At 31.6% G+C, this 27,207-nt stretch overlaps 5 protein-coding genes across 6 annotated transcripts in view; 1 reads left to right on the forward strand and 4 right to left on the reverse strand.

The window, feature by feature from the left end:
- Positions 1-578: 578 nt before the first annotated feature.
- On the reverse strand, positions 579-4,272 carry LOC111682556 (pyruvate dehydrogenase E1 component subunit alpha, mitochondrial-like). 2 transcript variants are annotated; one of them, XM_023444529.2, is made up of 5 exons: positions 4,053-4,272; positions 3,813-3,881; positions 1,906-2,095; positions 1,630-1,832; positions 579-1,565 (listed from the first exon to the last, which is right to left on the reverse strand). In XM_023444529.2, exons 1-5 carry the CDS (start codon positions 4,110-4,112, stop codon positions 888-890), a joined length of 1,200 nt encoding a protein of 399 aa, XP_023300297.2. In that variant the 5' UTR covers positions 4,113-4,272; the 3' UTR covers positions 579-887. The 2 variants fall into 2 exon arrangements, with proteins under 2 accessions (XP_023300297.2, XP_023300296.2); XM_023444528.2 differs by having other exon boundaries at positions 3,813-4,272.
- Positions 4,273-5,744: 1,472 nt separating this feature from the next.
- LOC111684933 (DNA-directed RNA polymerase III subunit RPC1) overlaps positions 5,745-27,207 on the forward strand; it is a 66,694-nt gene continuing 45,231 nt past the window's right edge. The window contains exons 1-4 of the mRNA XM_046946002.1: positions 5,745-5,905; positions 5,969-6,742; positions 6,809-7,893; positions 7,962-8,107. Of these exons, the coding sequence (XP_046801958.1) occupies positions 5,862-5,905; positions 5,969-6,742; positions 6,809-7,893; positions 7,962-8,107 (2,049 nt within the window). The 5' untranslated portion in view covers positions 5,745-5,861. The remainder of the gene's footprint in view (positions 5,906-5,968; positions 6,743-6,808; positions 7,894-7,961; positions 8,108-27,207) is intronic.
- On the reverse strand, positions 11,666-12,711 carry LOC111682526 (brachyurin). Its single transcript, XM_023444498.2, has 2 exons — positions 12,503-12,711; positions 11,666-12,437 (listed from the first exon to the last, which is right to left on the reverse strand). Exons 1-2 carry the CDS (start codon positions 12,584-12,586, stop codon positions 11,709-11,711), a joined length of 813 nt encoding a protein of 270 aa, XP_023300266.1. The 5' UTR covers positions 12,587-12,711; the 3' UTR covers positions 11,666-11,708.
- On the reverse strand, positions 24,100-25,005 carry LOC111682533 (brachyurin-like). The gene is made up of 2 exons (XM_023444505.2): positions 24,942-25,005; positions 24,100-24,867 (listed from the first exon to the last, which is right to left on the reverse strand). Exons 1-2 carry the CDS (start codon positions 24,954-24,956, stop codon positions 24,130-24,132), a joined length of 753 nt encoding a protein of 250 aa, XP_023300273.2. The 5' UTR covers positions 24,957-25,005; the 3' UTR covers positions 24,100-24,129.
- LOC111682544 (chymotrypsin-like protease CTRL-1) lies at positions 25,714-26,727 on the reverse strand. The gene is made up of 2 exons (XM_023444516.2): positions 26,652-26,727; positions 25,714-26,585 (listed from the first exon to the last, which is right to left on the reverse strand). Exons 1-2 carry the CDS (start codon positions 26,697-26,699, stop codon positions 25,851-25,853), a joined length of 783 nt encoding a protein of 260 aa, XP_023300284.2. The 5' UTR covers positions 26,700-26,727; the 3' UTR covers positions 25,714-25,850.

A 27,207-nucleotide genomic window follows, 5' to 3' on the forward strand; every position in this document is an offset into this window, starting at 1 on the left:
TTGTCTATAGTCTTGTATAAAAAGTAATCTATAACCTAGTCTATAGCCTATAATATAGTGTAGTCTATAACCAAGACTAGACTATAGATTAGACAATTGACTATACTACTGACAAGGCCTAAGATTAGTCTATAGACTGGATCAAAGAATAGATTATATACTAGTCCTTAGTGTAGTCTATAGGCTAGTATAAAGTCTAGTCCATAGCCTAGCATAAAATCTAGTCTGTAACATAGTACATAACTACACTTTCGACGAGACTATAGATTAGACAATAGACGACACTACCGGCTAGATCTAAAATTGGTCTTTAGACTGGATTGTAGACTAGATTGTATACTAGTACATAGTCTAGTCTATAGTATAGACTCGTCCATTCTCTAGTCTATAGTTTATTCTATAACATAGTCTATAATCTAGTCTAAAATCTACTCTACTGTTTTGTCTGTAGTCCAATAGCTTAATTACTTTCTCACCTTCACTTTAAAAAGATTAATCCAAATTTTCAATTTTTATTACAATATTTTATTATGTATTTGATTCGTATTTTTTATGAATTTTTCTAATTTGTATGTTAATGGTGTTTATATTTTTAAAGAAATTTAAAAATGATTTTTTTTTTTTCAAAAACTAAAAATATTTACATAAAACATTATTTGTTTTCAACAATTGAGATGAGTAGATTGCAGATAGCTTTTGGTGTAAACTTTTTGCACACTTTTTAAACTTAAAAAAACAATAATAACAAAATAAAATATCAAATTTCACTTTCAATTAATATCGTTGGCTAATAAAATTTACAATATTTTCCCTTTTTTTTTTGTTTTCTTTTGAACACTAAAAGCTGATGAAGTATATTTTTTTTCTATTTTGTTCTTGAAATAAACTTAATGATTAACACCCTTATTTTCTTGAATATGTTTTAGATTGAAATCAACGGTGCCACGTATCTTGGGCTCCAAACATTTAGAATAGACATCAGTCCATAAGCCAGAAAGTGGCAATTCAGCATCAGCTTTAGCGGCGGCAGTAGCCTCATCGATTTCCTTGCGCACCTTAGTGTCAATTGCTTTGATTTCATCGGTTGTCATGAGACCCAATTCAATAACTAAATCCTTGAAAGAGGTAATAGGATCACGTTTCTGGCGCACTTCTTGGATTTCTTCACGAGTACGATAGCTGGTACCGGGATCAGACATAGAATGGCCGGAATAACGGTAAGTATTGGTTTCCATTACCAGTGGACCGTTCTTAGTGACATAGTCAATGGCAAATTCGGTGGCACTGCGTACAGCCAAAACATCCATACCATCTACCCAGATACCGGGCAAAGCATCACCACGGGTATAGTAGTCAGTATTGCTGGAAGCACGTTCAGCACTGGTACCCATACCATAGTTATTGTTTTCACACACAAAAATGCAAGGTAGTTTCCACAAGTAGGCCATATTGTAGGCTTCAAAGACTTGACCCTGATTGGCAGCACCATCACCATACAAAGCCAAACACATGCCACCATTGCCCTTATATTGACAGGCTAAAGCGACACCGGCACCCAAGGGAACCTAAAATTTTATAAAAGTTTTAAAAATTTTTCTACAAATAAAATTTCTTTCTACAATCACTTACCTGAGCTCCTACAATACCATTACCACCAAAGAAATTTGGTGAGTACATGTGCATAGAACCACCCTTGCCGCGGGCACAGCCACTTTTACGTCCTGTCAATTCGGATAAAACTTTCACTGGTGGTACACCCATCAAATAGGTCCAACCGTGCACACGATAAGCGGAAATAATATTATCCACATCACGCATAGCGGCCTTCATGCCTAGCATTACAAAATTAGGATAGAAATTAAGATTTGTTTGCATTTGTTGCTAATTTTACCAGTAGACTCTTACCCACAGCACAGGCTTCTTGGCCAGAGTACAAGTGACAGAAACCACGAATAATTTTCTCTTTATACAAATTACCAGCAGAGGTTTCGATACGTCTAATGATTTGCATTTGTGTGTAATATTTGGTGGCTTCTTCCTTGGTCAATTTGACGGTGGTTTCAGGTCCCTTGTCCAAACGATGCAATTTGAAGGGCTGAAAGGATGAAGAAGATGATGCAAGAAAAATTATTGAAACTTCTAAATAAATTTTGAAATTTCAGTTGCAGTTGAGTCGGTTATAGTTCAGTTCTAGTTCAGTTTTAGTTTAGTTCTAGTTCCGTTCTAGTTTAGTTCTAGTTCAGTTCTAGTTCAGTTCTATTTCAGTTCTAGTTCAGTTCTAGTTCAGTTCTAGTTCAGTTCTAGTTCAGTTCTAGTTCAGTTCTAGTTCAGTTCTAGTTCAGTTCTAGTTCAGTTCTAGTTCAGTTCTAGTTCAGTTCTAGTTCAGTTCTAGTTCAGTTCTAGTTCAGTTCTAGTTCAGTTCTAGTTCAGTTCTAATTTAGTTCTAGTTCAGTTCTAGTTCAGTTCTAGCTCAGTTTTAGTTCAGTTCTAGTTCAGTTTTAGTTCAGTTCTAGATCAGTTCTAGTTCAGTACTAGTACAGTTCTAGTTCAGTTCTAGTTCAGTTCTAGTTCAGTTCTAGTTCAGTTCTAGTTCAGTTCTAGTTCAGTTCTAGTTCAGTTCTAGTTAAGTTCTAGTTAAGTTCTAGTTAAGTTCTAGTTCAGTTCTAGTTCAGTTCTAGTTTAGTTCTAGTTTAGTTCTAGTTTAGTTCTAGATCAGTTCTAGATCAGTTCTAGTTCATATTTGGTTAAGTTCTAGTTAAGTTCTAGTTCAGTTCGAGTTCAGTTCTAGTCAGTTCTAGTTCAGTTCTAGTTCAGTTTTAGTTCAGTTCTAGTACAGTTCTAATTCAGTTCTAGTTGAGTTCTATTTCAGTTTTAGTTCAGTTGTAGTTCGGTTCTTGTTCAGTTCTAGTTTATTTTTGGTTCTAGTTGAGTTCCAGTTTAGTTTTAGTTCAGTTCTAGTTTAGTTCTAGTCCAGTTCTATTTTAGATCTAGTTCAGTTCTAATTCAGCTCTGCTTAAGTTATTTGAATATTTTTTTTAAAATATTAACTTTTTACAAAAAAATCTAGTAATTGTTTTTGTTTCAACCGGCAATTTTTATAGGCGTTCAATGACTTTTTTAATTTAACCCAAAATAAACAAATATTGACCTAGTACACTTTAACAAAACAAATTGAAAACAATAACAAAACTTAATTGAATTAAAAATCTTAAATTCAAAAAAACAAATGAACTAAAAACGCCAACATGTTAAACGATAAGAAACAAAATTAAAGTTTTAAAAATACCCCCACCTGACCAGAGAGATAAGAAAATTGTTAACAATGTTATAATTTGCTTAATTTTTTAAATCTTTACAAAAGAAACGATTTCATTTTAGTTCAGGTGTGAGATTGAAATTGAAGAGGTTTCATGATTTTAAGGTTAAAAACGCCTGATTAATGACGTCTTAAGAAAAAAATAAACAAACCCTAAACAACCGTTATATGATAAGCAAATAAGTTATTTAACTAGAAGGGTAAGGATGAGCAGCCAATTAGAGGGTGGTAGAAAAAAAACAACAATAAAACTAAGCTGATATACAATGTATAAAAAAATGACCTTGAAGTTATATTTATAATACGTTTTTCTCACTAACAAAAACAAACTCCAGTCAATAATTATGAAAAAAATCTATCTTTTCCAAATAAAACAAAAACAATTCACCTTTTTAAAAAGCCCATTTAATAAACAATTTACAAATGAAAAAATTGTCCAACATTAAAAAAAAATTATGTAACCTTTTAAATAGAAATTTTCAGCATGAAAACTTACCCGTTGCACTTGCACTGTGGCTTCCGTGGCATAATTATTGGATTTTTGTGTACCGGCTACAGCAGAACTCTGGAATAAACCGAAAAATGAGCTTGATTTAAAACGTCCTTGATTAGAAGTGTTTGCTTTTAGATGAAAACTCTTATGTTTTGGCACAACTAGTGCATGGCGAGAAGACGAACAACACACCACAACATGCAAATGTTTTTTATTTAATAAAATACAACTATTACCACCTACTTTTTGCAATTGTTTAGCCACTTGAGGCAGTTGACCGACTCGTGTTAATTGACGCAACATTTTTTCACCAAATTCGATAACTTTAACGAGGTAAGGCGTTTTGTAAAGATTTATTTAAATAACTTTTTATAAAAAGAAATCGAAAATTTTCAATTCGTTTTCGTAATATTTGCTAAACTTTCGATGTCGCGTAATCTTTACAGCCTGAGAAAACCACCTCACAATAACAGAAATAAAAATCATTCACAATTACTACAATGAAATGTCAAATCGATTAAAGCAATCACAATAATAACACATATGTTAATAGTAGTGTTGCCGGTTTTTTGTTAAAGCATTAAAAAATCGCTAACATTTTAGTTTACCATATAAATCAGTTCTTCAAAAAAAGGAGTTCGCAATTAAATGGATCCTAATTTGCAGTCAACACGGTTATACATCAATTTATGTGTATAACACATTAATTTAGTTGAACAAAATATTTCAGAGAAGCAAAAAAGAATATTTGAAATCAAAACGGCATAAGTTACATTAAAAATAGTAAATGTCGATATTTTTAACTAAATTTTACCCTTCCGCTACAAGTTTTAACTGGAAGTATCAATAGATGTCTTAAGTATACCAAGATATTGGTATTGACTATTAGCATTATTAAGGTCCTACAAGTCTTGGTTTGTCCGATATTTTCTGAAGAAACCAATGCACTTTTTTATATTTCCTTAATATGTTTCGTACCATTTGAAATCATTTTCTATACAATTTAATAGTTTTTATTTAAAAAAAAAACCAATGACACTTTTTTTGAATTCAAAATCTGTTTAGACTTATTTTTAAATTGCTTTAAATCAAGTTTTAAATGCCTCAAAATATATTCCAGAAACAAACTAAAAAACATTTTTTTCAAAATATTCGGAAATATTGGACTTCTGTGCCAAAATCTTGAATGTATCCAAATGGATACAATGTAGCGAAAGGGTTAAGTGAGTTTTTATAGCTCAAATATACTTATTTGATTTCATAAGTTTAAAGCTGTTAAAATATGTTTAAAGTGTCATTTTTGTTTTATTTGATATCAACTTACAGCATTTTATAATTTTCGAACATAATCGCTTTGAATTTCGTTACGATGCTAATCAATCACTTTGATATTTTGTGACCTAATGATTTTTGGATTTCATATGACAATATATAAATATATTTTTAAATATTTATTTAATTAGAAAAGCCACACATATTAGTTGTCTAAAAAATATTAAATTTTAACTATTTTAATAAAATTTTACAAAATTTACGAATAAAATCTAATAAAAATATCTTATTTTATAAATTATGGCGTAAAAATCACAGTTTATCAACTTTTTTTGCAAAGTATGGCCACCTTATCACCGGTTTTTTGAAAATAAACAAAGAGAGAGCAAATTTGTTAGAGTTGCCAAAACAATCAAACGCAATTTAAGGCTATATTTAATTTTTTTAAATTAATCAAATTTTTTAAATTAAAATTATAAAATTTTAACAAAAATATGACTAAACAATAACAACTACTATATTTTATCACATATATTTAGCTTAAAAACGTTTTAATTGAAAATTCCCAACAAATTTTCAACTTCTCCATTTCCCGTTGTAAACAAAACACTTAAACGCTTAATAATAACCAAACCTGGTTACCCTAGTTTCCCTTAAAAACAGTAAACATAATGAGTTTTGTTTAAGCACGCGTTTAAATTATCCGCTATTTTTGTAGTTCTGTGAAATTTTGTGAATTTTTGTGAAATTTTATTAAAAAACGTGTAATAAAAAAGAAAAATGCCTAAAGAGCAGTTTCGTGAAGCAGATGTGATAAAAAAAATGTAAAAAATTTTAGAAATTTAAAAGAGTTTAATAAAAGTTAAATGAAATTTTTTTCTTATTAGATCACATGTGCAATTTAGCATTAGCAGTCCAGAGGAGATACAGCAGGAGTCTCACTTGCGTATTGTTTCGAAAAATCTCTACCAGGCACAACGGCAACCGGTGCCCTATGGTGTTTTGGATAGGCGCATGGGTGTCAGCAGCAAAGATTCCAGCTGTGAGACTTGTGGTCAGGGTTTAAACGAGTGCATAGGCCATTTTGGTTATTTGGATTTATCATTGCCAGTGTTTCATATTGGTCATTTTCGTTCCACCATTAATATATTGCAAATGATTTGTAAATCCTGTTCTCATGTTATGCTCAAGGAGTCCGAGAAGAAAATCTTTGAGAAAAAGTTGTTAAATCCTAATTTTTCATATCTGGCTAAAAAGGCTTTACATGGTCAGATCCTTACCAAGGCTAAGAAACAAACAAAATGTCCCAATTGTGAGGCTATAAATGGTGGTGTGAAAAAAGGTCCGGGTTTGTTAAAGATATTACATGATCCCTATAAGGGTAAGAAACAGGATGCTTTAATGAATAAAGATTTGGATGAACTGCTAGCAGCTACGGATAATAATCGTGAATTAAATCAAATGTTGCCTAGTTACAATCATATGGAAGAATTAAATCCTTTAACGGTATTGGAGCTATTCAAAAGTATACCCAAACGTGATATTCCTCTATTGGGTATGACTTGTGAGGGAGCTAATCCCTCTAATCTAATAGTGACTAGAGTATTTGTGCCTCCAGTATGCATAAGACCTTCCGTGGTGTCGGAAGTTAAGGCCGGAACGTAAGTACTGAGAAAACTCTTGAAATTTTGTAACAAACTAAACTAATATATAACAATTCTTTTCAGCACTGAAGATGACTTGACCATGAAACAAAGTGAAATTTTACTTATCAATGATGTCATACAAAAACACATGACGGGAGGCGGTAAAATTGAGCTTATACAAGAGGATTGGGACTTTCTGCAGCTGCATGTGGCACTTTATTTTCACAGTGAAATTTCTGGTATTCCTCTCAATATGGCTCCCAAAAAAACCACTCGCGGTTTAGTGCAACGTCTTAAGGGCAAACAGGGTCGTTTTCGCGGTAATCTTTCGGGTAAACGTGTTGATTTTTCGGGTCGTACCGTCATATCCCCTGATCCCAATCTTATGATACATCAAGTGGGTGTACCAGAAAGAGTAGCTAAAATTTTAACTTATCCCGAGCGTGTTAATCCTGCTAATATACAAAAAATGAAAGAATTAGTTAAAAATGGTCCCAATTTCCATCCAGGAGCCAATTATGTACAACAAAGAGGTTCTACTTTTAAAAAATACCTAGCCTATGGTAATCGTGATAAGGTGGCTCATGATTTAAAGTGTGGCGATATTGTGGAACGTCATTTATGTGATGGTGATATAGTTTTATTCAATCGTCAGCCCTCTTTGCATAAAATGTCCATTATGTGTCATCAGGCCAAAGTGCAGCCACAAAGAACTTTTCGTTTTAATGAGTGTGCTTGTACTCCATATAATGCTGATTTTGATGGTGATGAAATGAATTTACATTTGCCCCAGACTGAGGAGGCTAGAGCAGAGGCCTTAATATTGATGGGCAACAAATCTAACTTGGTGACACCCAAAAATGGTGAAATTCTTATAGCAGCCACACAAGATTTCATTACGGGCGGTTATTTGCTAACACAAAAAGATGAATTTCTAACAAGGGAACAGGCTATGCAATTGGCAGCTTGCTTTTTGGCTGGTCCCGATGCCAATATGCATATTGATATGCCTCCACCAGCCATACTCAAGCCACGTAAACTTTGGACTGGCAAACAAATTTTCAGTTTACTGCTTAAGCCCAATAAAAAATGTCCCGTTAAAGTGAATTTAATCACTAAAGGCAGAAATTATACCGGCAATTACGATTTATGTGCTAAAGATTCATGTAAGTTTGTAAGAATATTGAAAAAGAAAAATTATAAAAATTTCTAATATTTCTCTATTTATTTGCAGGGGTTATTATACGCAACTCTGAATTGATATGCGGTTCCATGGATAAAAGTACCATGGGTTCGGGTACGAAAAATTGTATCTTCTATGTTATATTGAGGGATTTTGGTGAAAATTTTGCCACCAAATGCATGTGGAGATTAGCTAGGGTGAGTGCATTTACTCTTTTTTCTTTATTTCGTATTGTAGAGAAATATTATTTCATAAGTTTGTTAGTTAATTATACATACACAGTGTTATTATAAAATGTTTATTTACAAAATGTACATTGTATTGATAGCAATGAAGAAGCAAAACCAAAAACAATAACGCAAACTAAACCAATACTACCTAGTTATTTAAACAGTTGGTAAAAGAATAGTCTTTTAAATGACGTACTTTTTTGGTTGATACATATGTCAAAGAAATGCAATAACTTAGACTTAAACTTCTCAACAAATATCGCGTAATATGGGGTAAACAAACGTAAAAAAAACTAATTAGCAAAATTATCTAATAATTTAAATTTGTGTTTAAAAAACTTATACTGCGTTTTTAATTAAATTTTCAGAGTGTTTAACTTAATTCATAATATTCCCTTATAAATTGCAACCAAAGATAACAAAATTTTAAGTGTTTCATTTAATTCCATTTCGTTCTTCTTTAAAAATATCAGCTTATTAGTGTTAATTTAATTATTTTTATTTATTTTAATATTATAAATACGAATTTTTGAAGTATTTTTTCAAATTCCATTTCGTTCCTCTTTAAAAATTTTGATTTTCTGAGGCGTGTTTAGTGAATTTCTCTACTGACCATAAAATGTCGATTCCAAAAGGTTCCTCTTCTTCATTTAATTCCATAATGTTATTCTTGATTAGAATCCGTACAATTGGTGTTTCTTGCATTCCCATTTCGTTTCTCTTGGTAAACTTCTACTTTTGCTGCAAATTTTATAATTTTCTTTGTTTCACTTGATTCCCAAACGTCCCTCTCTTCTTCACTTAATAGCGTTTCAGTTTTCGTTTAGAAGTTATAAGCCATTAAGACTTTCTCCATTTTTAGTGTTTTTTACAAAGTTCCATTTCGTTCCTCTATAAAAAATGCCGTTTTTTTGTGGAAATGTAAAAATCTCTACATATTTTTTAATACAAAGCTTCGTATTTTACTTATACAATATAAATTCCATTAGTTTCAACATGTTTCAAAAAAATACCATTTCATTCCCTAAATAATTTTTTTTAAATTCTTAATTTTATTTCTTAATTTTTTTTATTATTTTCTTTAAAAATTTCTAAAAATTTTTCATAATTGTTTCAATAAATTCCATTTAGTTCCCTTGTTTTGATTTTTCTTTTGAATTGTTTTTATTTAAGGTTTCACTTTATACCATTTTGTTCCTTCAACTAAATTTTGCAAAATTTCTTAAAATTGTTGTTTTGTTCTATTCATATCTATTAAATTATGTTCAAATTAACTGCTTTCTGCTAATCTATGTAATGTTTCAAATTCCATATTATTCCTTAAAGAAAATTTTTCAAAATTGTTAAAGATTCCCTCAAATCAAGTTTTATGTTTATATATTCTAAGAAAAATTATTTAGATTTTCTAAAATTTCCTTATTTTTAATTGATGTTTCAAAAAATTCCATTTCGTTTCTTATGAAAATTATTAGAATTAATTAAAGGTTTTAGTAAAATGTGTATATTTTCGTCAATAAAAGGTATATACACTTTAAAAAGTAGAATGTTTCACGTGATTCCATTTCGTTCCTTTAATAAAACTTGCAAATATTTATATATTTTAATTTATTTACACTTTTGAATTTTTATTTTTTATAAAAATATAAAAAGATTTGTTAATTTTTTGCATTTTTTAAATTTAATTTTCGTGACTTTTTTTAATTTTTTTTATTGAATCTAATAAACTTTTATGTTTATTATGATTTTATACTCCAAATATTTCCAATTTGTATTTTACCCTTTCGATTTATTGTGTTATTTTTTTTTAATTTATTATTAAATATAACATTTTCTTCTCTTGTTAATTGCAAATTAAAATCTGATTACTTTCTTGTTTTGCCATTTAATGATATTTTATACTGTTATCTTATCAAGATTTAAGAAAACATTTTTAAAACATATAGAAATTCTAGGAATAAAATGAAATTAATTTTAATTCCTTATACTTGTCTGATAAATAATAATCAATACGTTTTTGTATTAACATATGTAAATCTGCTAGTTCATTAGAAAAATTGCAATAACTATTCAATTTGTTTCAGTTTGAAAAATATACAAACCAAAAAGTTAAACGTAATTAACCAGAAGGTTGACTTTTGTACTGGCTCTGTTATAGTTCAGTTCTAGTTCAATTCTATTTCAGTTCTAGTTCAATTCTAGTTCAGTTCTAGTTTATTTCCAGCTCAGTTCTAGTTCAGTTCTGCTTCATTTTTAATTCCGCTCTGTTTCAGTTCTGATTCCATTTTATTTCACTTCTAGTTTCATTCTATTTCAGTTCTAGTTAGGTTCTAGTTCAGTTCTAGTTCAGTTCTATTTCAATTCTAGTTCAGTTCTAGTTCATTTCTAGTTAAGTTCTAGTTCAGATCTAGTTCAGTTCTGGTTCATTTCTAATTCCGCTCTATTTCAGTTCTGATTCCGTTTTATTTCTGTTCTAGTTCGGTTCTAGTTTAGTTCTAGTGCAGTTCTAGTTCAGTTCTATTTAAGTTCCAGTTCAGTTCTAGTTCAGTTCTAGTTCAGTTCTTGTTCAGTTCTAGTTCAGTTGTAGTTCAGTTCTAGTTCAGTTCTAGTTCAGTTCTAGTTCAGTTCTAGTTCTAGTTCAGTTCTAGTTCAGTTCTAGTTCAGTTCTAGTTCAGTTCAAGTTCAGTTCTAGTTCTAGTTCAGTTCTAGTTCATTTCAGTTCTAGTTCATTTCTAGTTCATATCTAGTTCAGTTCTGGTTCATTTCTAATTCCGCTCTTTTTCAGTTCTGATTCCGTTTTATTTCAGTTTTATTTTCATTCTATTTCAGTTCTAGTTCAGTTCTATTTAAGTTTCAGTTCAGTTCTAGTTCAGTACTAGTTCAGTTCTAGTTCAGTACTAGTTCAGTTCTGGATCATTTCTAATTCCGCTCAGTTTCAGTTCTGATTCCGTTTTATTTCATTTCTAATTTCATTCTATTTCAGTTCTAGTTCAGTTCTAGTTTAGTTCTAGTTCAGTTCTAGTTCAGTTCTAGTTCAGTTCTAGTTCAGTTCTAGTTCAGTTCTAGTTCAGTTCTAGTTCAGTTCTAGTTCAGTTCTAGTTCAGTTCTAGTTCAGTTCTAGTTCAGTTCTAGTTCAGTTCTAGTTCAGTTCTAGTTCAGTTCTAGTTCAGTTCTAGTTCATTTCTAGTTCAGTTCTAGTTCAGTTCTAATTCAGTTCTAGTTCAATTTTAGTTCAGTTGTAGTTCAGTTCTAGTTTAGTTCTAGTTTAGTTCTAGTTTAGTTCTAGTTTAGTTCTAGTTTAGTTCTTGTTCAGTTCTTGTTCAGTTCTTGTTCAGTTCTTGTTCAGTTCTTGTTCAGTTCTAGTTCATTTCTAGTTCAGTTCTATTTCAGTTCCATTTCAGCACTATTTCAGTTTTAGTTCATCAACAGTTCAGTTCTAGCAGCTTTCACTTTGAAAATATTTGTCTTCCTTTAATTTCACCTCACATTTCTGTTTGATTTTCACACAAAAATAAAGAATCTCACCACTTTTTCTTTGCAAACAAATAAATTATAACATTTATTAACACTCTTAACTAGAACTTATACCGCTAACACTGGCAATGAAATCCAAATATGACGATAACTTAACATAACCCGATGGATAGTTTTCTGTGCACATATCTTCTGCTACAAACGAATTTATGCCAATTTGTACATAATTGCCATTTTGGTCCTGCCAAACTAAGGCACCACCAGAATCACCACTGCATATTGACATATTAGTGCCATTATAGCCCTTTGCACACATAGTTGTGTCGTTTACCGTTTTGTTACCAAACACGCCCAAACAAGCACTATTATCAACAATTTCTACTTGAGCCCATAATAAAATTTCGGGATTATCTAAATATTCATCGTCTGTATAACCATAACCAGTTATAATGGCATTATCGCCAATAAAACCATTTGCAGCCTGTGTTGGTGTTACCAAACTAATGGGTTGTATATAGCTGGTATAGATTAAGGGTGTTGGTAGTTGAATAAGTGATACATCATTATTCAAATTTGCTGGATTATATTGTGGATGTATAAAAATTTGGCTAGAGGTCATATTTAAAGCACTAGCTGAACGGTTAATAGTGCCAAAAACAAGCATAACGGATGGTAAGCCACTAGTACAATGAGCAGCTGTTAAAACCCACAGATTAGAAATAATAGAACCTCCACACAGTACGGTATCTATATCATCCTTCTTTAATAGCACATGATAAGGAAATTGACCGGGCCTAGCTTGTGTGCCAGATATAATGCGTCCTTCCTAAAAAGATATTTAAAATTTATCGGTCAGTTAAATTTCAGTTATATATTTTTGTTGAAACTTACAATGGCTTTTGTCTCCACATGTGTTTTAATTAAGGTACTTAGTACCAATAGTAAAACCACTTGATATAAAAACCAAGCCTTCATATTAAATAGTAGTTATAACTGCTCGAGAGTTCTAAAAAGACTGCTGACAACTTTCGTTTTGTGTTGTTTTAAACTTATAAAGTTGATTCTGGTCCCCGATATCTTAAGCAGTTTAAGTGTTTTGATAACTGAAATTTACTTTTTTTGCTTTAGTATTAAAATATTTTTAAACAAAATTTTACAAAAACTTTTATCACTTTGATAAGCTTTCTTGCGCTCTCTATTTCTCGCATTTCTGAAAACAGACTTTTATTTAAAGGCCTTTGATTCCGTTTGTTTTAAACAATGACGTTATTTATAGCGTTATAATATAGAGAGAAAAATTTCCTCTAATCTATAAACAAAAACGTTTAAACTTAAGGAGAGAAAAGATTGTTATCATAATTATAATAAAAATAAACCTTTCTAAGACCAATAATTGAACTTTATGATTTAATTCGTGGGAATTTATTTTGTTTTGTTTGGACAGATTTATATTTTCTTGCTATTACTTGAACAACATACCTGGAAGTTATAAAAGAAATTGTTAAGATTATATTAAGAATAATTTAAGTGTTTAATGGTTTTAATTTTTAATCTTAAAAAGTTATAATAAAACATTACTATGGAAATTTTAGTTATTCTATTCAGTTTGAATCTCAGATAGTTCAGATCCTGTTCAGTTCAAGTTTAGTTAAACATATTCCAGTTCTAGCTCAAATTTAGTTAATTTCTAGTTAAGTTCAGTTCTAGTTCAGTTCTAGTTCAGTTCTAGTTCAGTTCTAGTTCAATTTTAGTTAATTTCAAGTTAAGTTCTAGTTCAGTTCTAGTTCAGTTCTAATTCAGTTCTAGTTTAGTTCTAGTTCAGTTCTAGTTCAGTTCTACTTCAGTTCTACTAAGGTCTAGTTCAGTTTTAGTTTAGTTTTAGTTCACTTCTAGTTCAGTTCTAGTTCAGTTCTACTTCAGTTCTAGTTCAGTTCTAGTTCAGTTCTAGTTCAGTTCTAATTCAGTTGTAGTTCAGTTCTAGTTCAGTTCAAGTTCAGTTCTAGTTCAGTTCTAGTTCAGTTCTAGTTCTAGTTCAGTTCTAGTTCAGTTCTACTTCAGTTCTAGTTCAGTTCTAGTTCAGTTTTAGTTTAGTTTTAGTTCAGTTCTAGTTCAGTTCTACTTCAGTTCTAGTTCAGTTCTAGTTCAGTTTTAGTTTAGTTTTAGTTCAGTTCTAGTTCACTTCTAGTTCAGTTCTAGTTCAGTTCTAGTTCAGTTGTAGTTCAGTTCTAGTTCAGTTCTAGTTCAGTTTTAGTTCAGTTCTAGTTCAGTTCTAATTCAGTTCTAGTTCAGTTCTAGTTCAGTTCTAGTTCAGTTCTAGTTCAGTTCTAGTTCAATTCTAGTTCAGTTCTAGTTCAGTTCTAGTTCAGTTCTAGTTCAGTTCTAGTTCAGTTCTAGTTCAGTTCTAGTTCAGTTCTAGTTCAGTTCTAGTTCAGTTCTAGTTCAATTCTAGTTCAGTACTAGTTCAGTTCTAGTTTAGCTCTAGTTCAGTTCTAGTTCAGTTCTAGTTCAGTTCTAGTTCAGTACTATTTCAGTTCTAGTTCAGTTCTAGTTCAGTTCAGTTCTAGTTCAGTTCTAGTTCAGTTCTAGTTCAGTTCTAGTTCAGTTTTAGTTCAGTTTTAGTTCAGTTCTAGTTCAGTTTTAGTTCAGTTCTAGTTCAGTTCTAGTTCAGTTCTAGTTCAGTTCTAGTTCAGTTCTAGTTCAGTTCTAGTTCAGTTCTAGTTCAGTTCTAGTTCAGTTCTAGTTCAGTTCTAGTTCAGTTCTAGTTCAGTTCTAGTTCAGTTCTAGTTCAGTTCCAGTTCAGTTCCAGTTCAGTTCTAGTTCAGTTCTAGTTCAGTTCTAGTTCAGTTCTAGTTCAGTTCTATTTCAGATCTAGTTCAGTGCTACTTCAGTTCTACTTCAGTTCTAGTTCAGTTCTAGTTCAGTTTTAGTTTAGTTTTAGTTTAGTTCTAGTTCAGTTCTAGTTCAGTTCTAGTTCAGTTCTAGTTCAGTTCTAGTTCAGTTCTAGTTCAGTTCTAGTTCAGTTCTAGTTCAGTTCTATTTCAGTTCTAGTTCAGTTCGAGCTCAGTACTAGTTCAGTTCTAGTTTAGTTCTAGTTTAGCTCTAGTTCAGTTCTAGTTCAGTTCTAGTTCATTTCTAGTTCATTTCTAGTTCATTTCTTGTTTAGTTCTAGTAAAGTTTTAGTTAAGTTCTAGTTTAGTTCTAATATATTTCTAGCTCAGTTCTAGTTTGGTTTTGATTCTAGTTCAGTTCTACTTTAGTTCCAGCTACAGTTCTGATTCAGTTCTATATTATATTGTAAAGGAAATATTTAATATCATACATTTTTCTTTTATTGCTTTTCTTAAATGAAATTAATAAAAATGTAGACCAGTAATATTGTTAATATAATTTAAATACGAAGTTATTTTAGTATAACCCGTAGGATATTCCGAACACTTGTCTTTAACTGTAAATGAAATTATGCCAATCTGAACATAATTATTATATTTATTCTTCCAAACTAAAGCACCACCAGAATCACCATCACAGGCAGATATATTGGCATTATTATTATAACCAATTCCACACATTACGGTATCCTCTATACTATCCTCTTGATAAGCCTTTGCACATGTAGTACTATTAATAATTTCTACATTAGCCCATAATAACACATCAGAACTATCCTCTGCTATATTCGCTGTTTGTCCAAAACCAATTATAATACCTTCAGCACCCACAAAATCATTGGAGGCCTCTGTCGATGACACCAGCATAATAGGTTTTATATATTTGTTGAAAGTTAATGGTGTTGGCAATTCAATAAGTGATATATCATTTATTATGTTTTCAGCATCAAAATCAGGATAGGTATACAGTTTCGTAGAGGTCATATTATTATCAAAATTGTTAAGGTCAATGGTACCAAATGTTAGTAAAATAGAACTTAAGTTGTATATACAATGACTAGCTGTCAAAACCCATTTATTGGATATTAAAGAACCTCCACATAATAATGTATCCTTTTCATCTCTTCTTAAGATAACATGCCAAGGAAATTGACCTAGATCGGCTTGTGAGCCAGATATTAAAGCTTCGCTCTGGAAATAAGAAGTTATTTCTCTTCAAATTTTTTATATTTTTTATACTCACCTGTATTTGTGTATTTATTTTATCATTTCGTTTGTTTAATGGCTAAAAAAATGTTTTTGATAAATTGGTATTTAATCAGTTTTAAGACCTGGATCTAGTTGTCCTGACTTACCGTTACCATTGCCTGAACATCTAATACTTGTAGTACACATAACTGGTATAAGATGAATAAAATGCTAACTTTATACAAAATTGTATTCATAATGAACAATACGTCTATTTTATTCGATATTTCTAACTTGAATAATGTTTTTTTTTTTGTCAGTTTATTTCATTTACCTATAATCGATTTTTTGCAATAATTTTATTTAGTAATCAATTCGTGCTACAATTCAATAGTTTAGTTTTTTTATAGTTCCACTTAAATTCTATTAAAAATTTACGTTCAATTCTATTTAAGTTCGAATTTAGTTCTAAAAGGTTGATATTAAGAAATGAATTGTTTTCAATTTAGTTTGTTACAAATAATTTTTCTGGTTTTCTTTCACACGTTTAGTCGATTTTTTCTAGTTTTAATGCAGGTGTAGTTTCTATAGCTCTAGATCAGTTTAGTTCTTTTTCATCTGAAAAATACCCTGTTCAAATCACTTCAAATCACAAAAAATGCCTTTCGACAATAGCTGAAAAGTATAAAACCCTGTATGACCATAATGTTCAACTTTGATTCCCCTAAGTTAGGCAGTTCTTGACCGATAGAGCTGAAGCTGTGTGACCTACTTCCTCCCCGGGGGCATGTTACCTTGGCGAGACCTCCGCCTTGGTGTTATTGCAATCCCGGGGTATAAAGAGGTGGCCAATGCCTCCAGTCTGACCGGGACTGAAAAATTGGTTACAGTCTACTGCTTTGCTTAGTCCTCGCATAGATTGCCAGAGGTCAAACCAGAGAACCGCCCAATCTGGTACTACGGGTGGCCAGTTTCCCGCAGGACTATGTCCTGGCTGGTCAGTTGGTTGAGGTTCCTTCGGGATCTACGTAGTGGCTGTGGTTTGAACCCAAATTTGCGGGGAGAGTAAGTGGTGGTTAAAAGACTGCATCATAATAGTCAGTATTTCGGTATAAGTTCGGTGCTGTTGCCGAAAAGAAACGGATACCCCATAAAGGAGTGACTGTGCGACTAAGCGTTGGAAATGAGTTGGTATTAATTGTATATGCTACGGGATGTATGTGAGGTTCGGCGGCCTTTACACCACCCGTCTACCTAATGAATGTGTCGTATGTTTTTCTCTTTTGAATGTGTCGTATAAATGAGATGTGTGTTGGGTTGAAAAGTATCATATACATATGAATACCTTTGAATTTTCCTTCCTTGTCCTGATATGTTTAGAGTATACTCTGTTGATATCAGAATTACCACAGTGTGTTTCTGTGAGTAAGAACAATGTCTACGGCTTATTGATGGATCGTACTTCGGTCCATCGGTTACGTCTATAGGTGTTGTTGCCGAATTAACAGAGGCCATCTAATGGTCAGAGATTAGATAGCCTGAGTTATTCATTGTAGAACAAAGGGGCGATGATAGACCGTTCTAAAGTCTACCCAGTGAATGAAAAAGACTACCGTGAGATAAGGCCGTCAAGGCAGGTGCTCACATTAAAACTCTCGACAGTCATTACTGACGAGATACTAACCTTAATGCAAATTCCATTCAAATCGATTTTAAAAGTTTGATCACTTAACACGATATATCCCCACATTGTACTTTAGTAAGATTTATTCATAACTTCTTTCTCTTTAGCACATAAAAGCTAATATAAACCAGTTATATTATGAATAAAATCCAAAAAAGATGAAACTCTAGCATAACCTGCTGGAAAATCTGTACATCTATTTGCCACCGTAAAAGAAGCCACACCGATTTGTACAAATTTGTTAAATTCATTCTTCCAGACTAAAGCACCACCAGAATCACCATCACATGGTGACATATCACTACCCATATAACCAATCGCACACATTTCTTCCTTTGCTATACTCGCTCTATGGTAGGCCTGAGCACAAGCAGTATTTGTAATAACTTCTACAGAAGCCCATAACAGGAATTCGGAAAAATCATCAGCAATATTAGCTGTCTGGCCAAAACCAGTTAAAATAGCTTCAACTCCCACAAAATCATATGAAGCCTGGGACGAAGATACCAAATCAATCGGTTTTATTTCATTGTTAAAACTTAACGGCATTGGCAGTTCTATTAGAGCAATATCATCTGTCTTGTATTTGCGATTGAATGTAGGATGTATATAAAATCGTGTAGATTGCATAATAAGACCATCAACGTAAAGATTTATGGTTCCAAATTCCAAACGTACCGATTCTAGATCATTAAGACAATGAGCCGCTGTTAATACCCATTTTTCGGCAATAATAGAACCTCCACACAATAATGTATCAAGATCATCTCTTCTTATAAGAACATGCCAAGGAAATTGACCAAGTTCAGCTTGTCTACCGGATATAATAGCTACACTCTGATAATTTGACATTTAAAAGAATTAAGAATGATATTTATGTTTAAAACTTACAGAGGCTGTGTTTCCCATAGGAGTCACTGGTAGCTGGCATAAGATCCATAAAATGCTTACTATATAGTAGAAAGTTTCCATGTTTACAGTTTCTCGCTACTTTTAGTTAGTTTTTGTGTTGATATTTTCCTTTAGTAATATTGTTTTATTGAAATTAATTTTTCGTTTTTATTAATCAATTCGTTGGGCAATTTTTATGGCTTAAATTTGATTTTCAAGGCGTATAATTGTAATTATATATATAACATCAAAATTTCATAGATATCAAAATATATATGGACTAGGAGTCGTTAGTAAAGTGAAACGTGTTCCTTTGTTAATGTCTAAATATATTTCTTGAACTGTTTGTTTACAATTTGTCGTCCTCTAAACTGCTTAATAGATTCCTATTGCTATCGGGGTCTTTCCTTTAAAGTCATTTTAAAAAACTTAATTTTCTCTAATACATTTATTATAATAAAATCAATTTTTATTCAATTTTTTTCTTGTTTTTATTTAAATTTAAATTTTGTTGAACTATTTTCTGAACAACTAAACAAAAATCATTTCTTATCTATACCCGTAATATTGTATATAAAATCTAAATATGAAGAAACTCTCGTATAGCCCGCCGGATATTCCGAACATTGGTTTAACATCATAAATGATGCAACGCCAACTTGTACACGTTTAAATTGTTCATTTTTCCAAACTAAAGCACCACCAGAGTCACCCTTACAGGGAGTCTGTGATGTACCTGCATAACCTTCCGTACACATAGCTGTATCCTCTATACTTTCTAAGCCATAAGCGCTAGCACAAATATTATTAGCGATAACATCTACCTCGGCATATAATAACCAATGTGAATTATTACCAGTATTTTCTCTCCAACCGAAACCGGTAATTGTACATAAATCACCAACCAAATCGTTAGAACCCTCTTCAGCCGATATCAATTCAATGGCATTTATATTCAAGCCAAATTCTAATGGTTCGGGAAGTTCAATTAGACCAATATCATTAGTTGAATTGTGATTATATTCAGGATATATATAGAATTTAGTCGAGTTCATGACAAGTCCATCAAAATATAGATTTATAGTGCCAAATTCCAAATGAATGAAAGTCATATTATAAATACAATGGGCAGCTGTTAAAACCCATTTACTAGAAATTATAGAACCGCCACATAATAATTCATCATCTGCATCTCTTCGCAAAATAACATGCCAAGGAAACATGCCGATTGCTGCTTGATAACCGGATATAATGGGTGAACTATGTTTCTAGAAGTTTTTAAATGCAGTTATAACTTTTATGTGTAAAACCTTTCATTCAGTACTTACCTCAGCTTTAGCTTCATTATGAATTATATATAGCCAATATAAGCTCCATAAAAAGCCAACTTTAAAGAGTAATAATTTCATCTTTAACAATTACTAGTTCCCGTAAAAAAAACTTGACTTTCTTTACGGTTTTTTGTTTATATTTGATATTTAAATGATTTTTTTCATTGAAATTCTTAATCATCCATCAATTGGTTATACATTTTTTTAAGAATTGTAAAACGAATTGAAATGTATTATTGTCTTTCTTGAACATTTAAAATATTGGGTGTATCTATTTTAAAATGTGGTTTCTCTCATTTCTTCTATTGGTATCAATGTAAGTAAGATATATTGTGAGGTTTAGAATTGGTGATTGGGTACCAAAAAGATCTTTTTATTAAGTAGTTTCGATTCTGATTCCTGAGACATTTCTAATGGAACAAATACAACTGTTAAAACCTATTTTGAAAGAAGTGGTTTGAAAGTTTTTTCTGACCCACCATATAGTCCACACCTTGACCCGTCCAACTATCTTTGTTTTCGATCGATTCATAACATTCACTCCGAGATATACTGTTCTTCAGATAAGAGTATCCGAAATTGGCTTGATTCATTATTGGCCTCATTCTTTTGGAGCGATGTCGATATATTGTCCTAATTTGGTTTTAGATTCGTTTTCTTACAATCACTCCTATTTGCAAGTTTCGTCTCACCCACCCTATAGTCCACACCTTGACCCGTCCAACTATCTTTGTTTTCGATCGATTCATAACACAGTCTCCAAAATGTGATGTTCTTCAGGGAAGGGTATCGTAAATTGGCTTGATTCATTCTTTTGGCGCGATGACGATATATTGTCCTAATTTGGTTCTAGATTCGTTATTTATGGGCAGATTGTTTATTTGAATTAACAAATGAGTTTTCTTACAATCATTTCTATTTGGAAGTTTCGTCTCACCCACCCTTTAGTCCTGACCCGTCCTACTATCTTTGTTTTCGACCGATTCATAACACAGTCTCTGAGATGTGATGTTCTTCAGAGAAGGGTATAGGAAATTGGCTTGATTCATTCTTGGACTCAATCTTTTGGACCGATGTCGATATATTGTCATAATTTGGTTCTAACTTCGGTATTTATGGACCGATTGTTTTTTTTGAAATAACAAATGAGTTTTCTTACAATCATCCCTATTACAAAAAGAAATGAACATTTTGTTCCCTTAAAATATTAATTTCCCTCGAAGGGCATATTGCTATTGTGACTTGTTGTGACTAATTCATTCATAATAGTTAATTTTGTATGAACAGCTTTTGAATGTTAACAAAATTCTATTAATAAATTTCACAACAGGGGATTTTTTTTTTCACGACAAAAAAGTTAGTGAACGAAAAAACTGAAAAGGGAACATATTTTACGTAAAAAGATAGTTGGCGGTAGGAGTGAATGTTTTAATTTTATGAAACAATTTGTTTGGCATATTCGTAAGCCTTCAGGAATGATGTAGATGCAAGCCGTATTCTAATGATAAAGTTCTTTTGAAACTGTAACGGATTCCTATAGGTATTGAGGTTCATTTCAAGAATATGAACTACATTTCCCCCCTAAAATAGTTGTGAAAATCCAATAAATCAGTAGATGTTCTCTAATATCTTAATTTAGTGAGTTTACATCAACACAATCACAATATTATCTCAAAATTCAGTTTTCAAAAGTTCTCAAGACTTCCTCAAGAATTTTCAATAATTAAATTAAACCAAATGTAAACCCGTTATATTTTGTATATAAACTAAAAACGAAGTTACTCTCGCATAAGCTGCCGGAAATTCGGAACATCTGTTAACCTTAGCAAATGATGCTACGCCAATTTGTACAAGTTTTCCATATTGATTCTCCCAAACTAAAGCCCCGCCAGAATCACCTTTACAGGGAGTTATATCGCTACCAGCATAACCAATCGTACACATAGCTGTATTCTCTATAATATTTTCATCAAATTCTCTGGCACAATCTTCATTACTGATAACTTCTACATTGCCCCATAATAACCATTCCGAATAGTTATTACCTTGATTTGTTTTCCAACCAAAACCAGTTATAATACCAATTTCGTTTACAAAATCATTTGAAACATGTACTGAAGATACCAATTCAATGGCATTTATATTTTTATCAAATGTCAATTCTTCTGGTAGTTCAATCAAAGCAATATCATCGGTAAGATATTGGTGATTATATTGGGGATATATATAAAATTTAGTAGAATTCATAATAAGACCATCAAAATAGAGATTTATAGTGCCAAATTCCATATGAACAAAATCGCGGCCATAAACACAATGAGCTGCGGTCAAAACCCATTTATTGGCAATAATAGAACCGGCACCTAATAATTCATCTTGGGCATCTCGTCTCAAAAGCACATGCCAGGGAAATTGACCCAAAGCAGCTTGTGTACCATCAACAATAGAAGCACTCTGGAAATTGGTCTGTAAAAAGTAATATTTAAGAACTTAAAATATATCGTTTTATTTTTTCACCCCAAACTTACAGAGGCTGTAGTGAGATAATGCCCAACATATAGCCAGCATAAAATTCCTAAAATAATCCGTTTAATGTAATAAGTTTTCATTTTAAACTATCTATTGTTATTGGCCAAATGATATTTGATATGATATATGAGCTATTTTTTATTATACAATTTTCAATCAATCAATTCGTTATAGTAATTTTTAGATCAAATTTATTTGCTGGTCGGGTAACAAATTTAACTTTAAATTCTATAATGGACTTAATTTTGCCAGTTAATAGATCTTGCGAATGTTGCAAAATATAATTGAACTTGGGGAATTTGTTATTAATTTGTAAAGCTTAACTGATTCCTAAAGACCCCTCGGGGTTTTGTTTGTTCGATAAATAACTAAAACATTTTTGATTGTATTTTACAAAGTATCTTCAATTAAATATTTTTTTATTAAAGATCAGTTACATGAAATTAAACAAACTTTAAACCCGTTACATTTCGAATATAACCCATAAACGATGTAATTCTCGCATAAGTAACAGGATATTCTGAACAATGATTTCTCTTTGCCGACGATATAATACCGATTTGTATAAATTTTTCTTGTTCATTTGTCCAAACTAAAGCACCACCTGAATCACCCTTACAGGGTGACATATTCGAATCACTATAAGGAACCGCACACATACTTGAAGCCTCTATAAAAAATTCATTTAATTTGTAAGCACATGCCCTATTAGAGATAACTTGCACCGTGCCCCATAATAAATATTCCGTAACTTTTTTAGCTCGATCGGTAAACCAACCAAAACCTGTAACAAAACCAAGTTCACCCAAAAATTCATTGTTGGCATGTTTTGAAGGTATCAATTGAATTGGATTTATGTTTTTGTTAAATTTTAAGGGCGCTGGTAGCTTAATCAAAGCAACATCATTCATTAAAAGATCATGTTGATAGTTGGGATGTATATAAAATTTTGAAGAATTCATAATAACACCATCGACATAAAGATTTGTGGTGCCAAATTCCATATGAAGAAAATTTATGTTATAAACACAATGAGCTGCTGTTAAAACCCATATCTCGGAAATTATAGAACCACCACATAACAAGAGATCTCTGGGATCTCTACGCAAAAGTACATGATGGGGAAATTGACCTAATTTGGCAATTGAACCACCGACAATAGGTGCATTTTGTACATTGGACTGCAAAGTAGTGAAAAAATTAGTTTATGTTTTATTTCTTTTTATTAAAACTTACCACTGCCTTGGTCATATGTAATTGCCGGCATAAGATTCCTAAAAGGACTAGTTTTAGTAAATTAGCCGCCATGTTTTAACAATTACGTATTTATGATGATAGATAATGTTAGGAATAAAACGTTTCATTTAATTTCCTAAAAATTGTTTCATCAATCAATTTGTTAGACCTTTTTGAGGCATAAAATTGATTTGCAAGGCCATTTTTTTGGGTTTATTGCGTTTCAGTCCTTCTCTCTTTCTCAGTTCTTCTATCAGTTTCAGTGTATTACTGATACTTTGTGGGGTTTAGAATTGGTGATCGGATACCAAATATCGAACAAAAATTAATCAAAAAGGTCCTTCCATTAGTATTTTCAATTCCTCATCAATTCGTGAGCAGTTTCCAAGGGATACATGGAACAATTAATACTCGACCACATGTTGCAATAACTGTTAAAAACTATTTAAAAAGAAGTGGTTTGGAAGTTTTGCCTTACCCATGTTATATATAGTCTACACCTTGACCCGTACCTTTGTTTTCTAACGATTTCTAACACAATCTCTGAAGATAGGGTATCCGAAACCGGCTAAATTCAATCTTGGCCTCATTTTTTTCGAGCTATTTTTTATATATTGTCTTATATTGCTTATAACTCCGTTATTTATGGACCGATTTTTTAATAAGTTTTCTTAGAATAATAAACTGTTCAAAAGATACCTATAGACCCGGAAGTTTGTTCGTTAAAGAAATAAAATGAAATCTTCTTTAATTAAGTTCAATTATATGAAATTAATTAAACCTTAAACCCGTTATATTGCGTATATAATTCAAAAATGATGTAATTCTTGCATAAGCTACAGGATATTCTGAACAATGATTTTTCTTTGTCGACGATATAATGCCAATTTGTACAAATCTTTTTTCATCGTTTTTCCAAATTAAAGCACCACCAGAATCACCTCTACAGGGTGACATATTCGTACCCATATAAGGTACCGCACACATACTTGAAGCCTCTATAGCACGTTCTTTTAATTTCTTAGCACATTCCTTATTACTGATAACTTGCACCGTGCCCCATAATAATCTTTCTGAATATCTTTTTGCTCGATCGGTAGGCCAACCGAAACCAGTTACCGAGCCAAATTTACCCACAAAATCATTTTTGGCATCTTTTGAAGGTACCAATGGTATGACATTTATATTTTTGTTAAACTTTAGGGGCGTCGGTAGTTTAATCAAAGCAACATCATCCATTACAATGGAGGGTTTGTATTTGGGATGTATAAAAAATGTTGAAGAATTCATAACAACACCATCAACATAGAGATCTATAGTGCCAAATTCCATATGAACAAACGTCCTGTTATAAACACAATGTGCTGCTGTTAAGACCCATGTATCGGAAATTATAGAACCACCACATAACAATTGATCTTGTGAGTCTCTACGCAAAAGTACATGATGGGGAAATTGTCCTAATATGGCACGTGAACCACCGACAATAGGTGCATTCTGTTCAATGGTCTGCAAATTAGTGTTATAATTGATTATTATTATTTTATTCTTTCTTTTATCTTTTTCATTCTTTTAAAACTCACCGCTGCCGTGGTCATATATAACTGCCAGCATATGATCCCTAAAATGGCTAGTTTAAGTACATTAACCGCCATGTTATTCCAATTACTAATAATAAATAATGTTAGAACAAGTTTCTTTATATTAGATTTTTATTTAATTTCCTAAAAATTGTTTTATCAATCAATTCGTTAGACCTTTTAAAGGCATAACATTCGAATTAAATACTAATGTAGAAAACGAATCAACTGATTCGTTGTGGAATGAAGAACTTTAAACGCGTATTTAACTATTTGGACATCCCTAACCCAAAGTGCCAAGCAACTAACATTTACAACTTTATCATTAATTTCAAAAAACTTTATTTGATATCAGTCCAGCCCTTAAAACGATCCTACGAACTACTAAATCTATAGCTTGCATGTTGTGGGTTAAAATTTGAGGACATTGATTGTTCAATTACACCAATATCATCGGTGAAGTAATCATCGTTGTAGGACGAATGTATATTGTACTTTGGACAGTACATAATTAGGGAATTTTTGTCAAGCTGTATGGTTCCAAATGCTATAATAAGACTTTTCACATTATCACCACTATTGCCTATTGTGAAATTTGTTGATGGAGTTTTGTAAACATTGAACAGCTATTGCATATAAAATCAACTATTGTGAATGAATTGTTCACAACAGGTTCACGATAGCAATTCTAACTTTGAGGGGAATACAAATTTCATTTCTATGTGATATATTCTGCATAAGTCCAATAATAAAACTAAACTATATATTCCTTTTTTTATGTAATTGCAATTTTTAAAAGTTTGTTTTTCCTAACTGATTCGATTTCATCGATGGTTATAAAACTTTTTTTCATATTAATTTCATTTTTAAATTGATTCGATTTCATCGTTGGTTATAACATCAGTTTTAGTTTTAAAAAATTAACTCCGTTACATTATGAATAAAATCTAAAAACTTTGTAACTCTAGTATGTCCCGTAGGATATTCCGAACAGTTACCCTTTAAAAATGAAAATATACCAATTTGTACCATTGTATTATTATCGGTTTTCATAACTAAAGCACCACCTGAATCTCCCTTGCAGGGTGACATATCACTACCACTTAAACCAATCGCACACATTTCTGTATCTCTCATTGGTGTATTGTACGCCCTATCACATACACTATTATTGACAATTTCCAATGAAGCCCATAGCAACCAATCGGAAATTTTAGTAACATATCCTAGTGTCCGACCATAACCCGTTATAATGACATCAGTACCAATAAAATCATTTGAGGCCTGAGCTGATGTTACCAATTGTATAGGTTGGATATTATCTGTAAATTCCAATTCCTCTGGTAGTTCAATCACTGCAATATCATTTCTAAAAGTATTCTTTTCGAATTCTGGATGTATAAACACTTCTCTAGAGACCATTGTCGTATCATTACTGTCGAGTTCTATGGTACCAAATACCAGTTCAACATAAAAGGGTCCATAAAAACAATGGGCAGCTGTTAAAACGAATTTTTCGGAAATAATAGAACCACCACATACTTGTATTTCATCTTCAAATTCGTTTATTCTTAAAAGAACATGCCAGGGAAATTGTCCCAGTTCGGCTCTTTTGCCATCTATAATAGCGGCATTTTGATTATAGGACTGTAAAAGAAATTTATATTCAATTAGTTTATTTTAATTGAATATTTCTTTATATAGAAAACTTACCGCTACAATGGTTAAATATATCGGAAATATTATTCCTAAAATAATCATTTTATTCGAGAAACTTTTCCTGTTTAATAGTTACTAGTTCTCGATATTAAATACCCGAATGTCTATGTGGTTCCTTTTTATATGGGTTTTCTATTTGAAAGTTTCTTTTCTGAAATTTCTATAACAATTGATTCGTTATGTGTATCTTTGGGCATAAAATTGATTTGTTAGGCGAATAATTTTGATTATAAGCAGCTCTTTTTCCCCTCTGAATCCAAGTCTGGTTTAGTCTAAATAATCTCAATGTTAAACAATTAAAAGTTTCTTTGTTATTTTAATAATAATTGAAAGTCCACTTCTCTCTCGGAAAGTGTTAGTCTATTAGCCTGTTGACGGTGAAATCGATACGTATCGGGTAATCTTGTGGAACCTCCAAACATTTTCCCCGTTCAAGCCAATGTTTTGGCTTAAGCAGAGAAAATCTGAGATGGATTTAAAGTTTAACAACTTTCGAGTCTTGATCGCAAACCCCCTTTTTAAAGAATAAAGAAGGAACACGAAAAAAAAA

This window comes from Lucilia cuprina, chromosome 3 (assembly GCF_022045245.1).
Source record: "Lucilia cuprina isolate Lc7/37 chromosome 3, ASM2204524v1, whole genome shotgun sequence".
NCBI lineage: Eukaryota > Metazoa > Arthropoda > Insecta > Diptera > Calliphoridae > Lucilia > Lucilia cuprina.

Bases quoted from the DNA above. Each gene is read 5' to 3' on its own strand.
- LOC111682556 (XM_023444528.2), bottom strand. From the start codon at position 4,112: ATGTTGCGTCAATTAACACGAGTCGGTCAACTGCCTCAAGTGGCTAAA. The intron at 2,096-3,812 runs GTAAGTTTTCAT...TCATCCTTTCAG, and splicing joins CCACAGTGCAAGTGCAACGG to CCCTTCAAATTGCATCGTTT. The intron at 1,833-1,905 runs GTAAGAGTCTAC...TTGTAATGCTAG, and splicing joins CCAAGAAGCCTGTGCTGTGG to GCATGAAGGCCGCTATGCGT.
- LOC111682526 (XM_023444498.2), bottom strand. From the start codon at position 12,586: ATGAAGGCTTGGTTTTTATATCAAGTGGTTTTACTATTGGTACTAAGT. The intron at 12,438-12,502 runs GTAAGTTTCAAC...ATATCTTTTTAG, and splicing joins ATGTGGAGACAAAAGCCATT to GAAGGACGCATTATATCTGG.
- LOC111682544 (XM_023444516.2), bottom strand. From the start codon at position 26,699: ATGATTATTTTAGGAATAATATTTCCGATATATTTAACCATTGTAGCG. The intron at 26,586-26,651 runs GTAAGTTTTCTA...TTTCTTTTACAG, and splicing joins TATATTTAACCATTGTAGCG to TCCTATAATCAAAATGCCGC.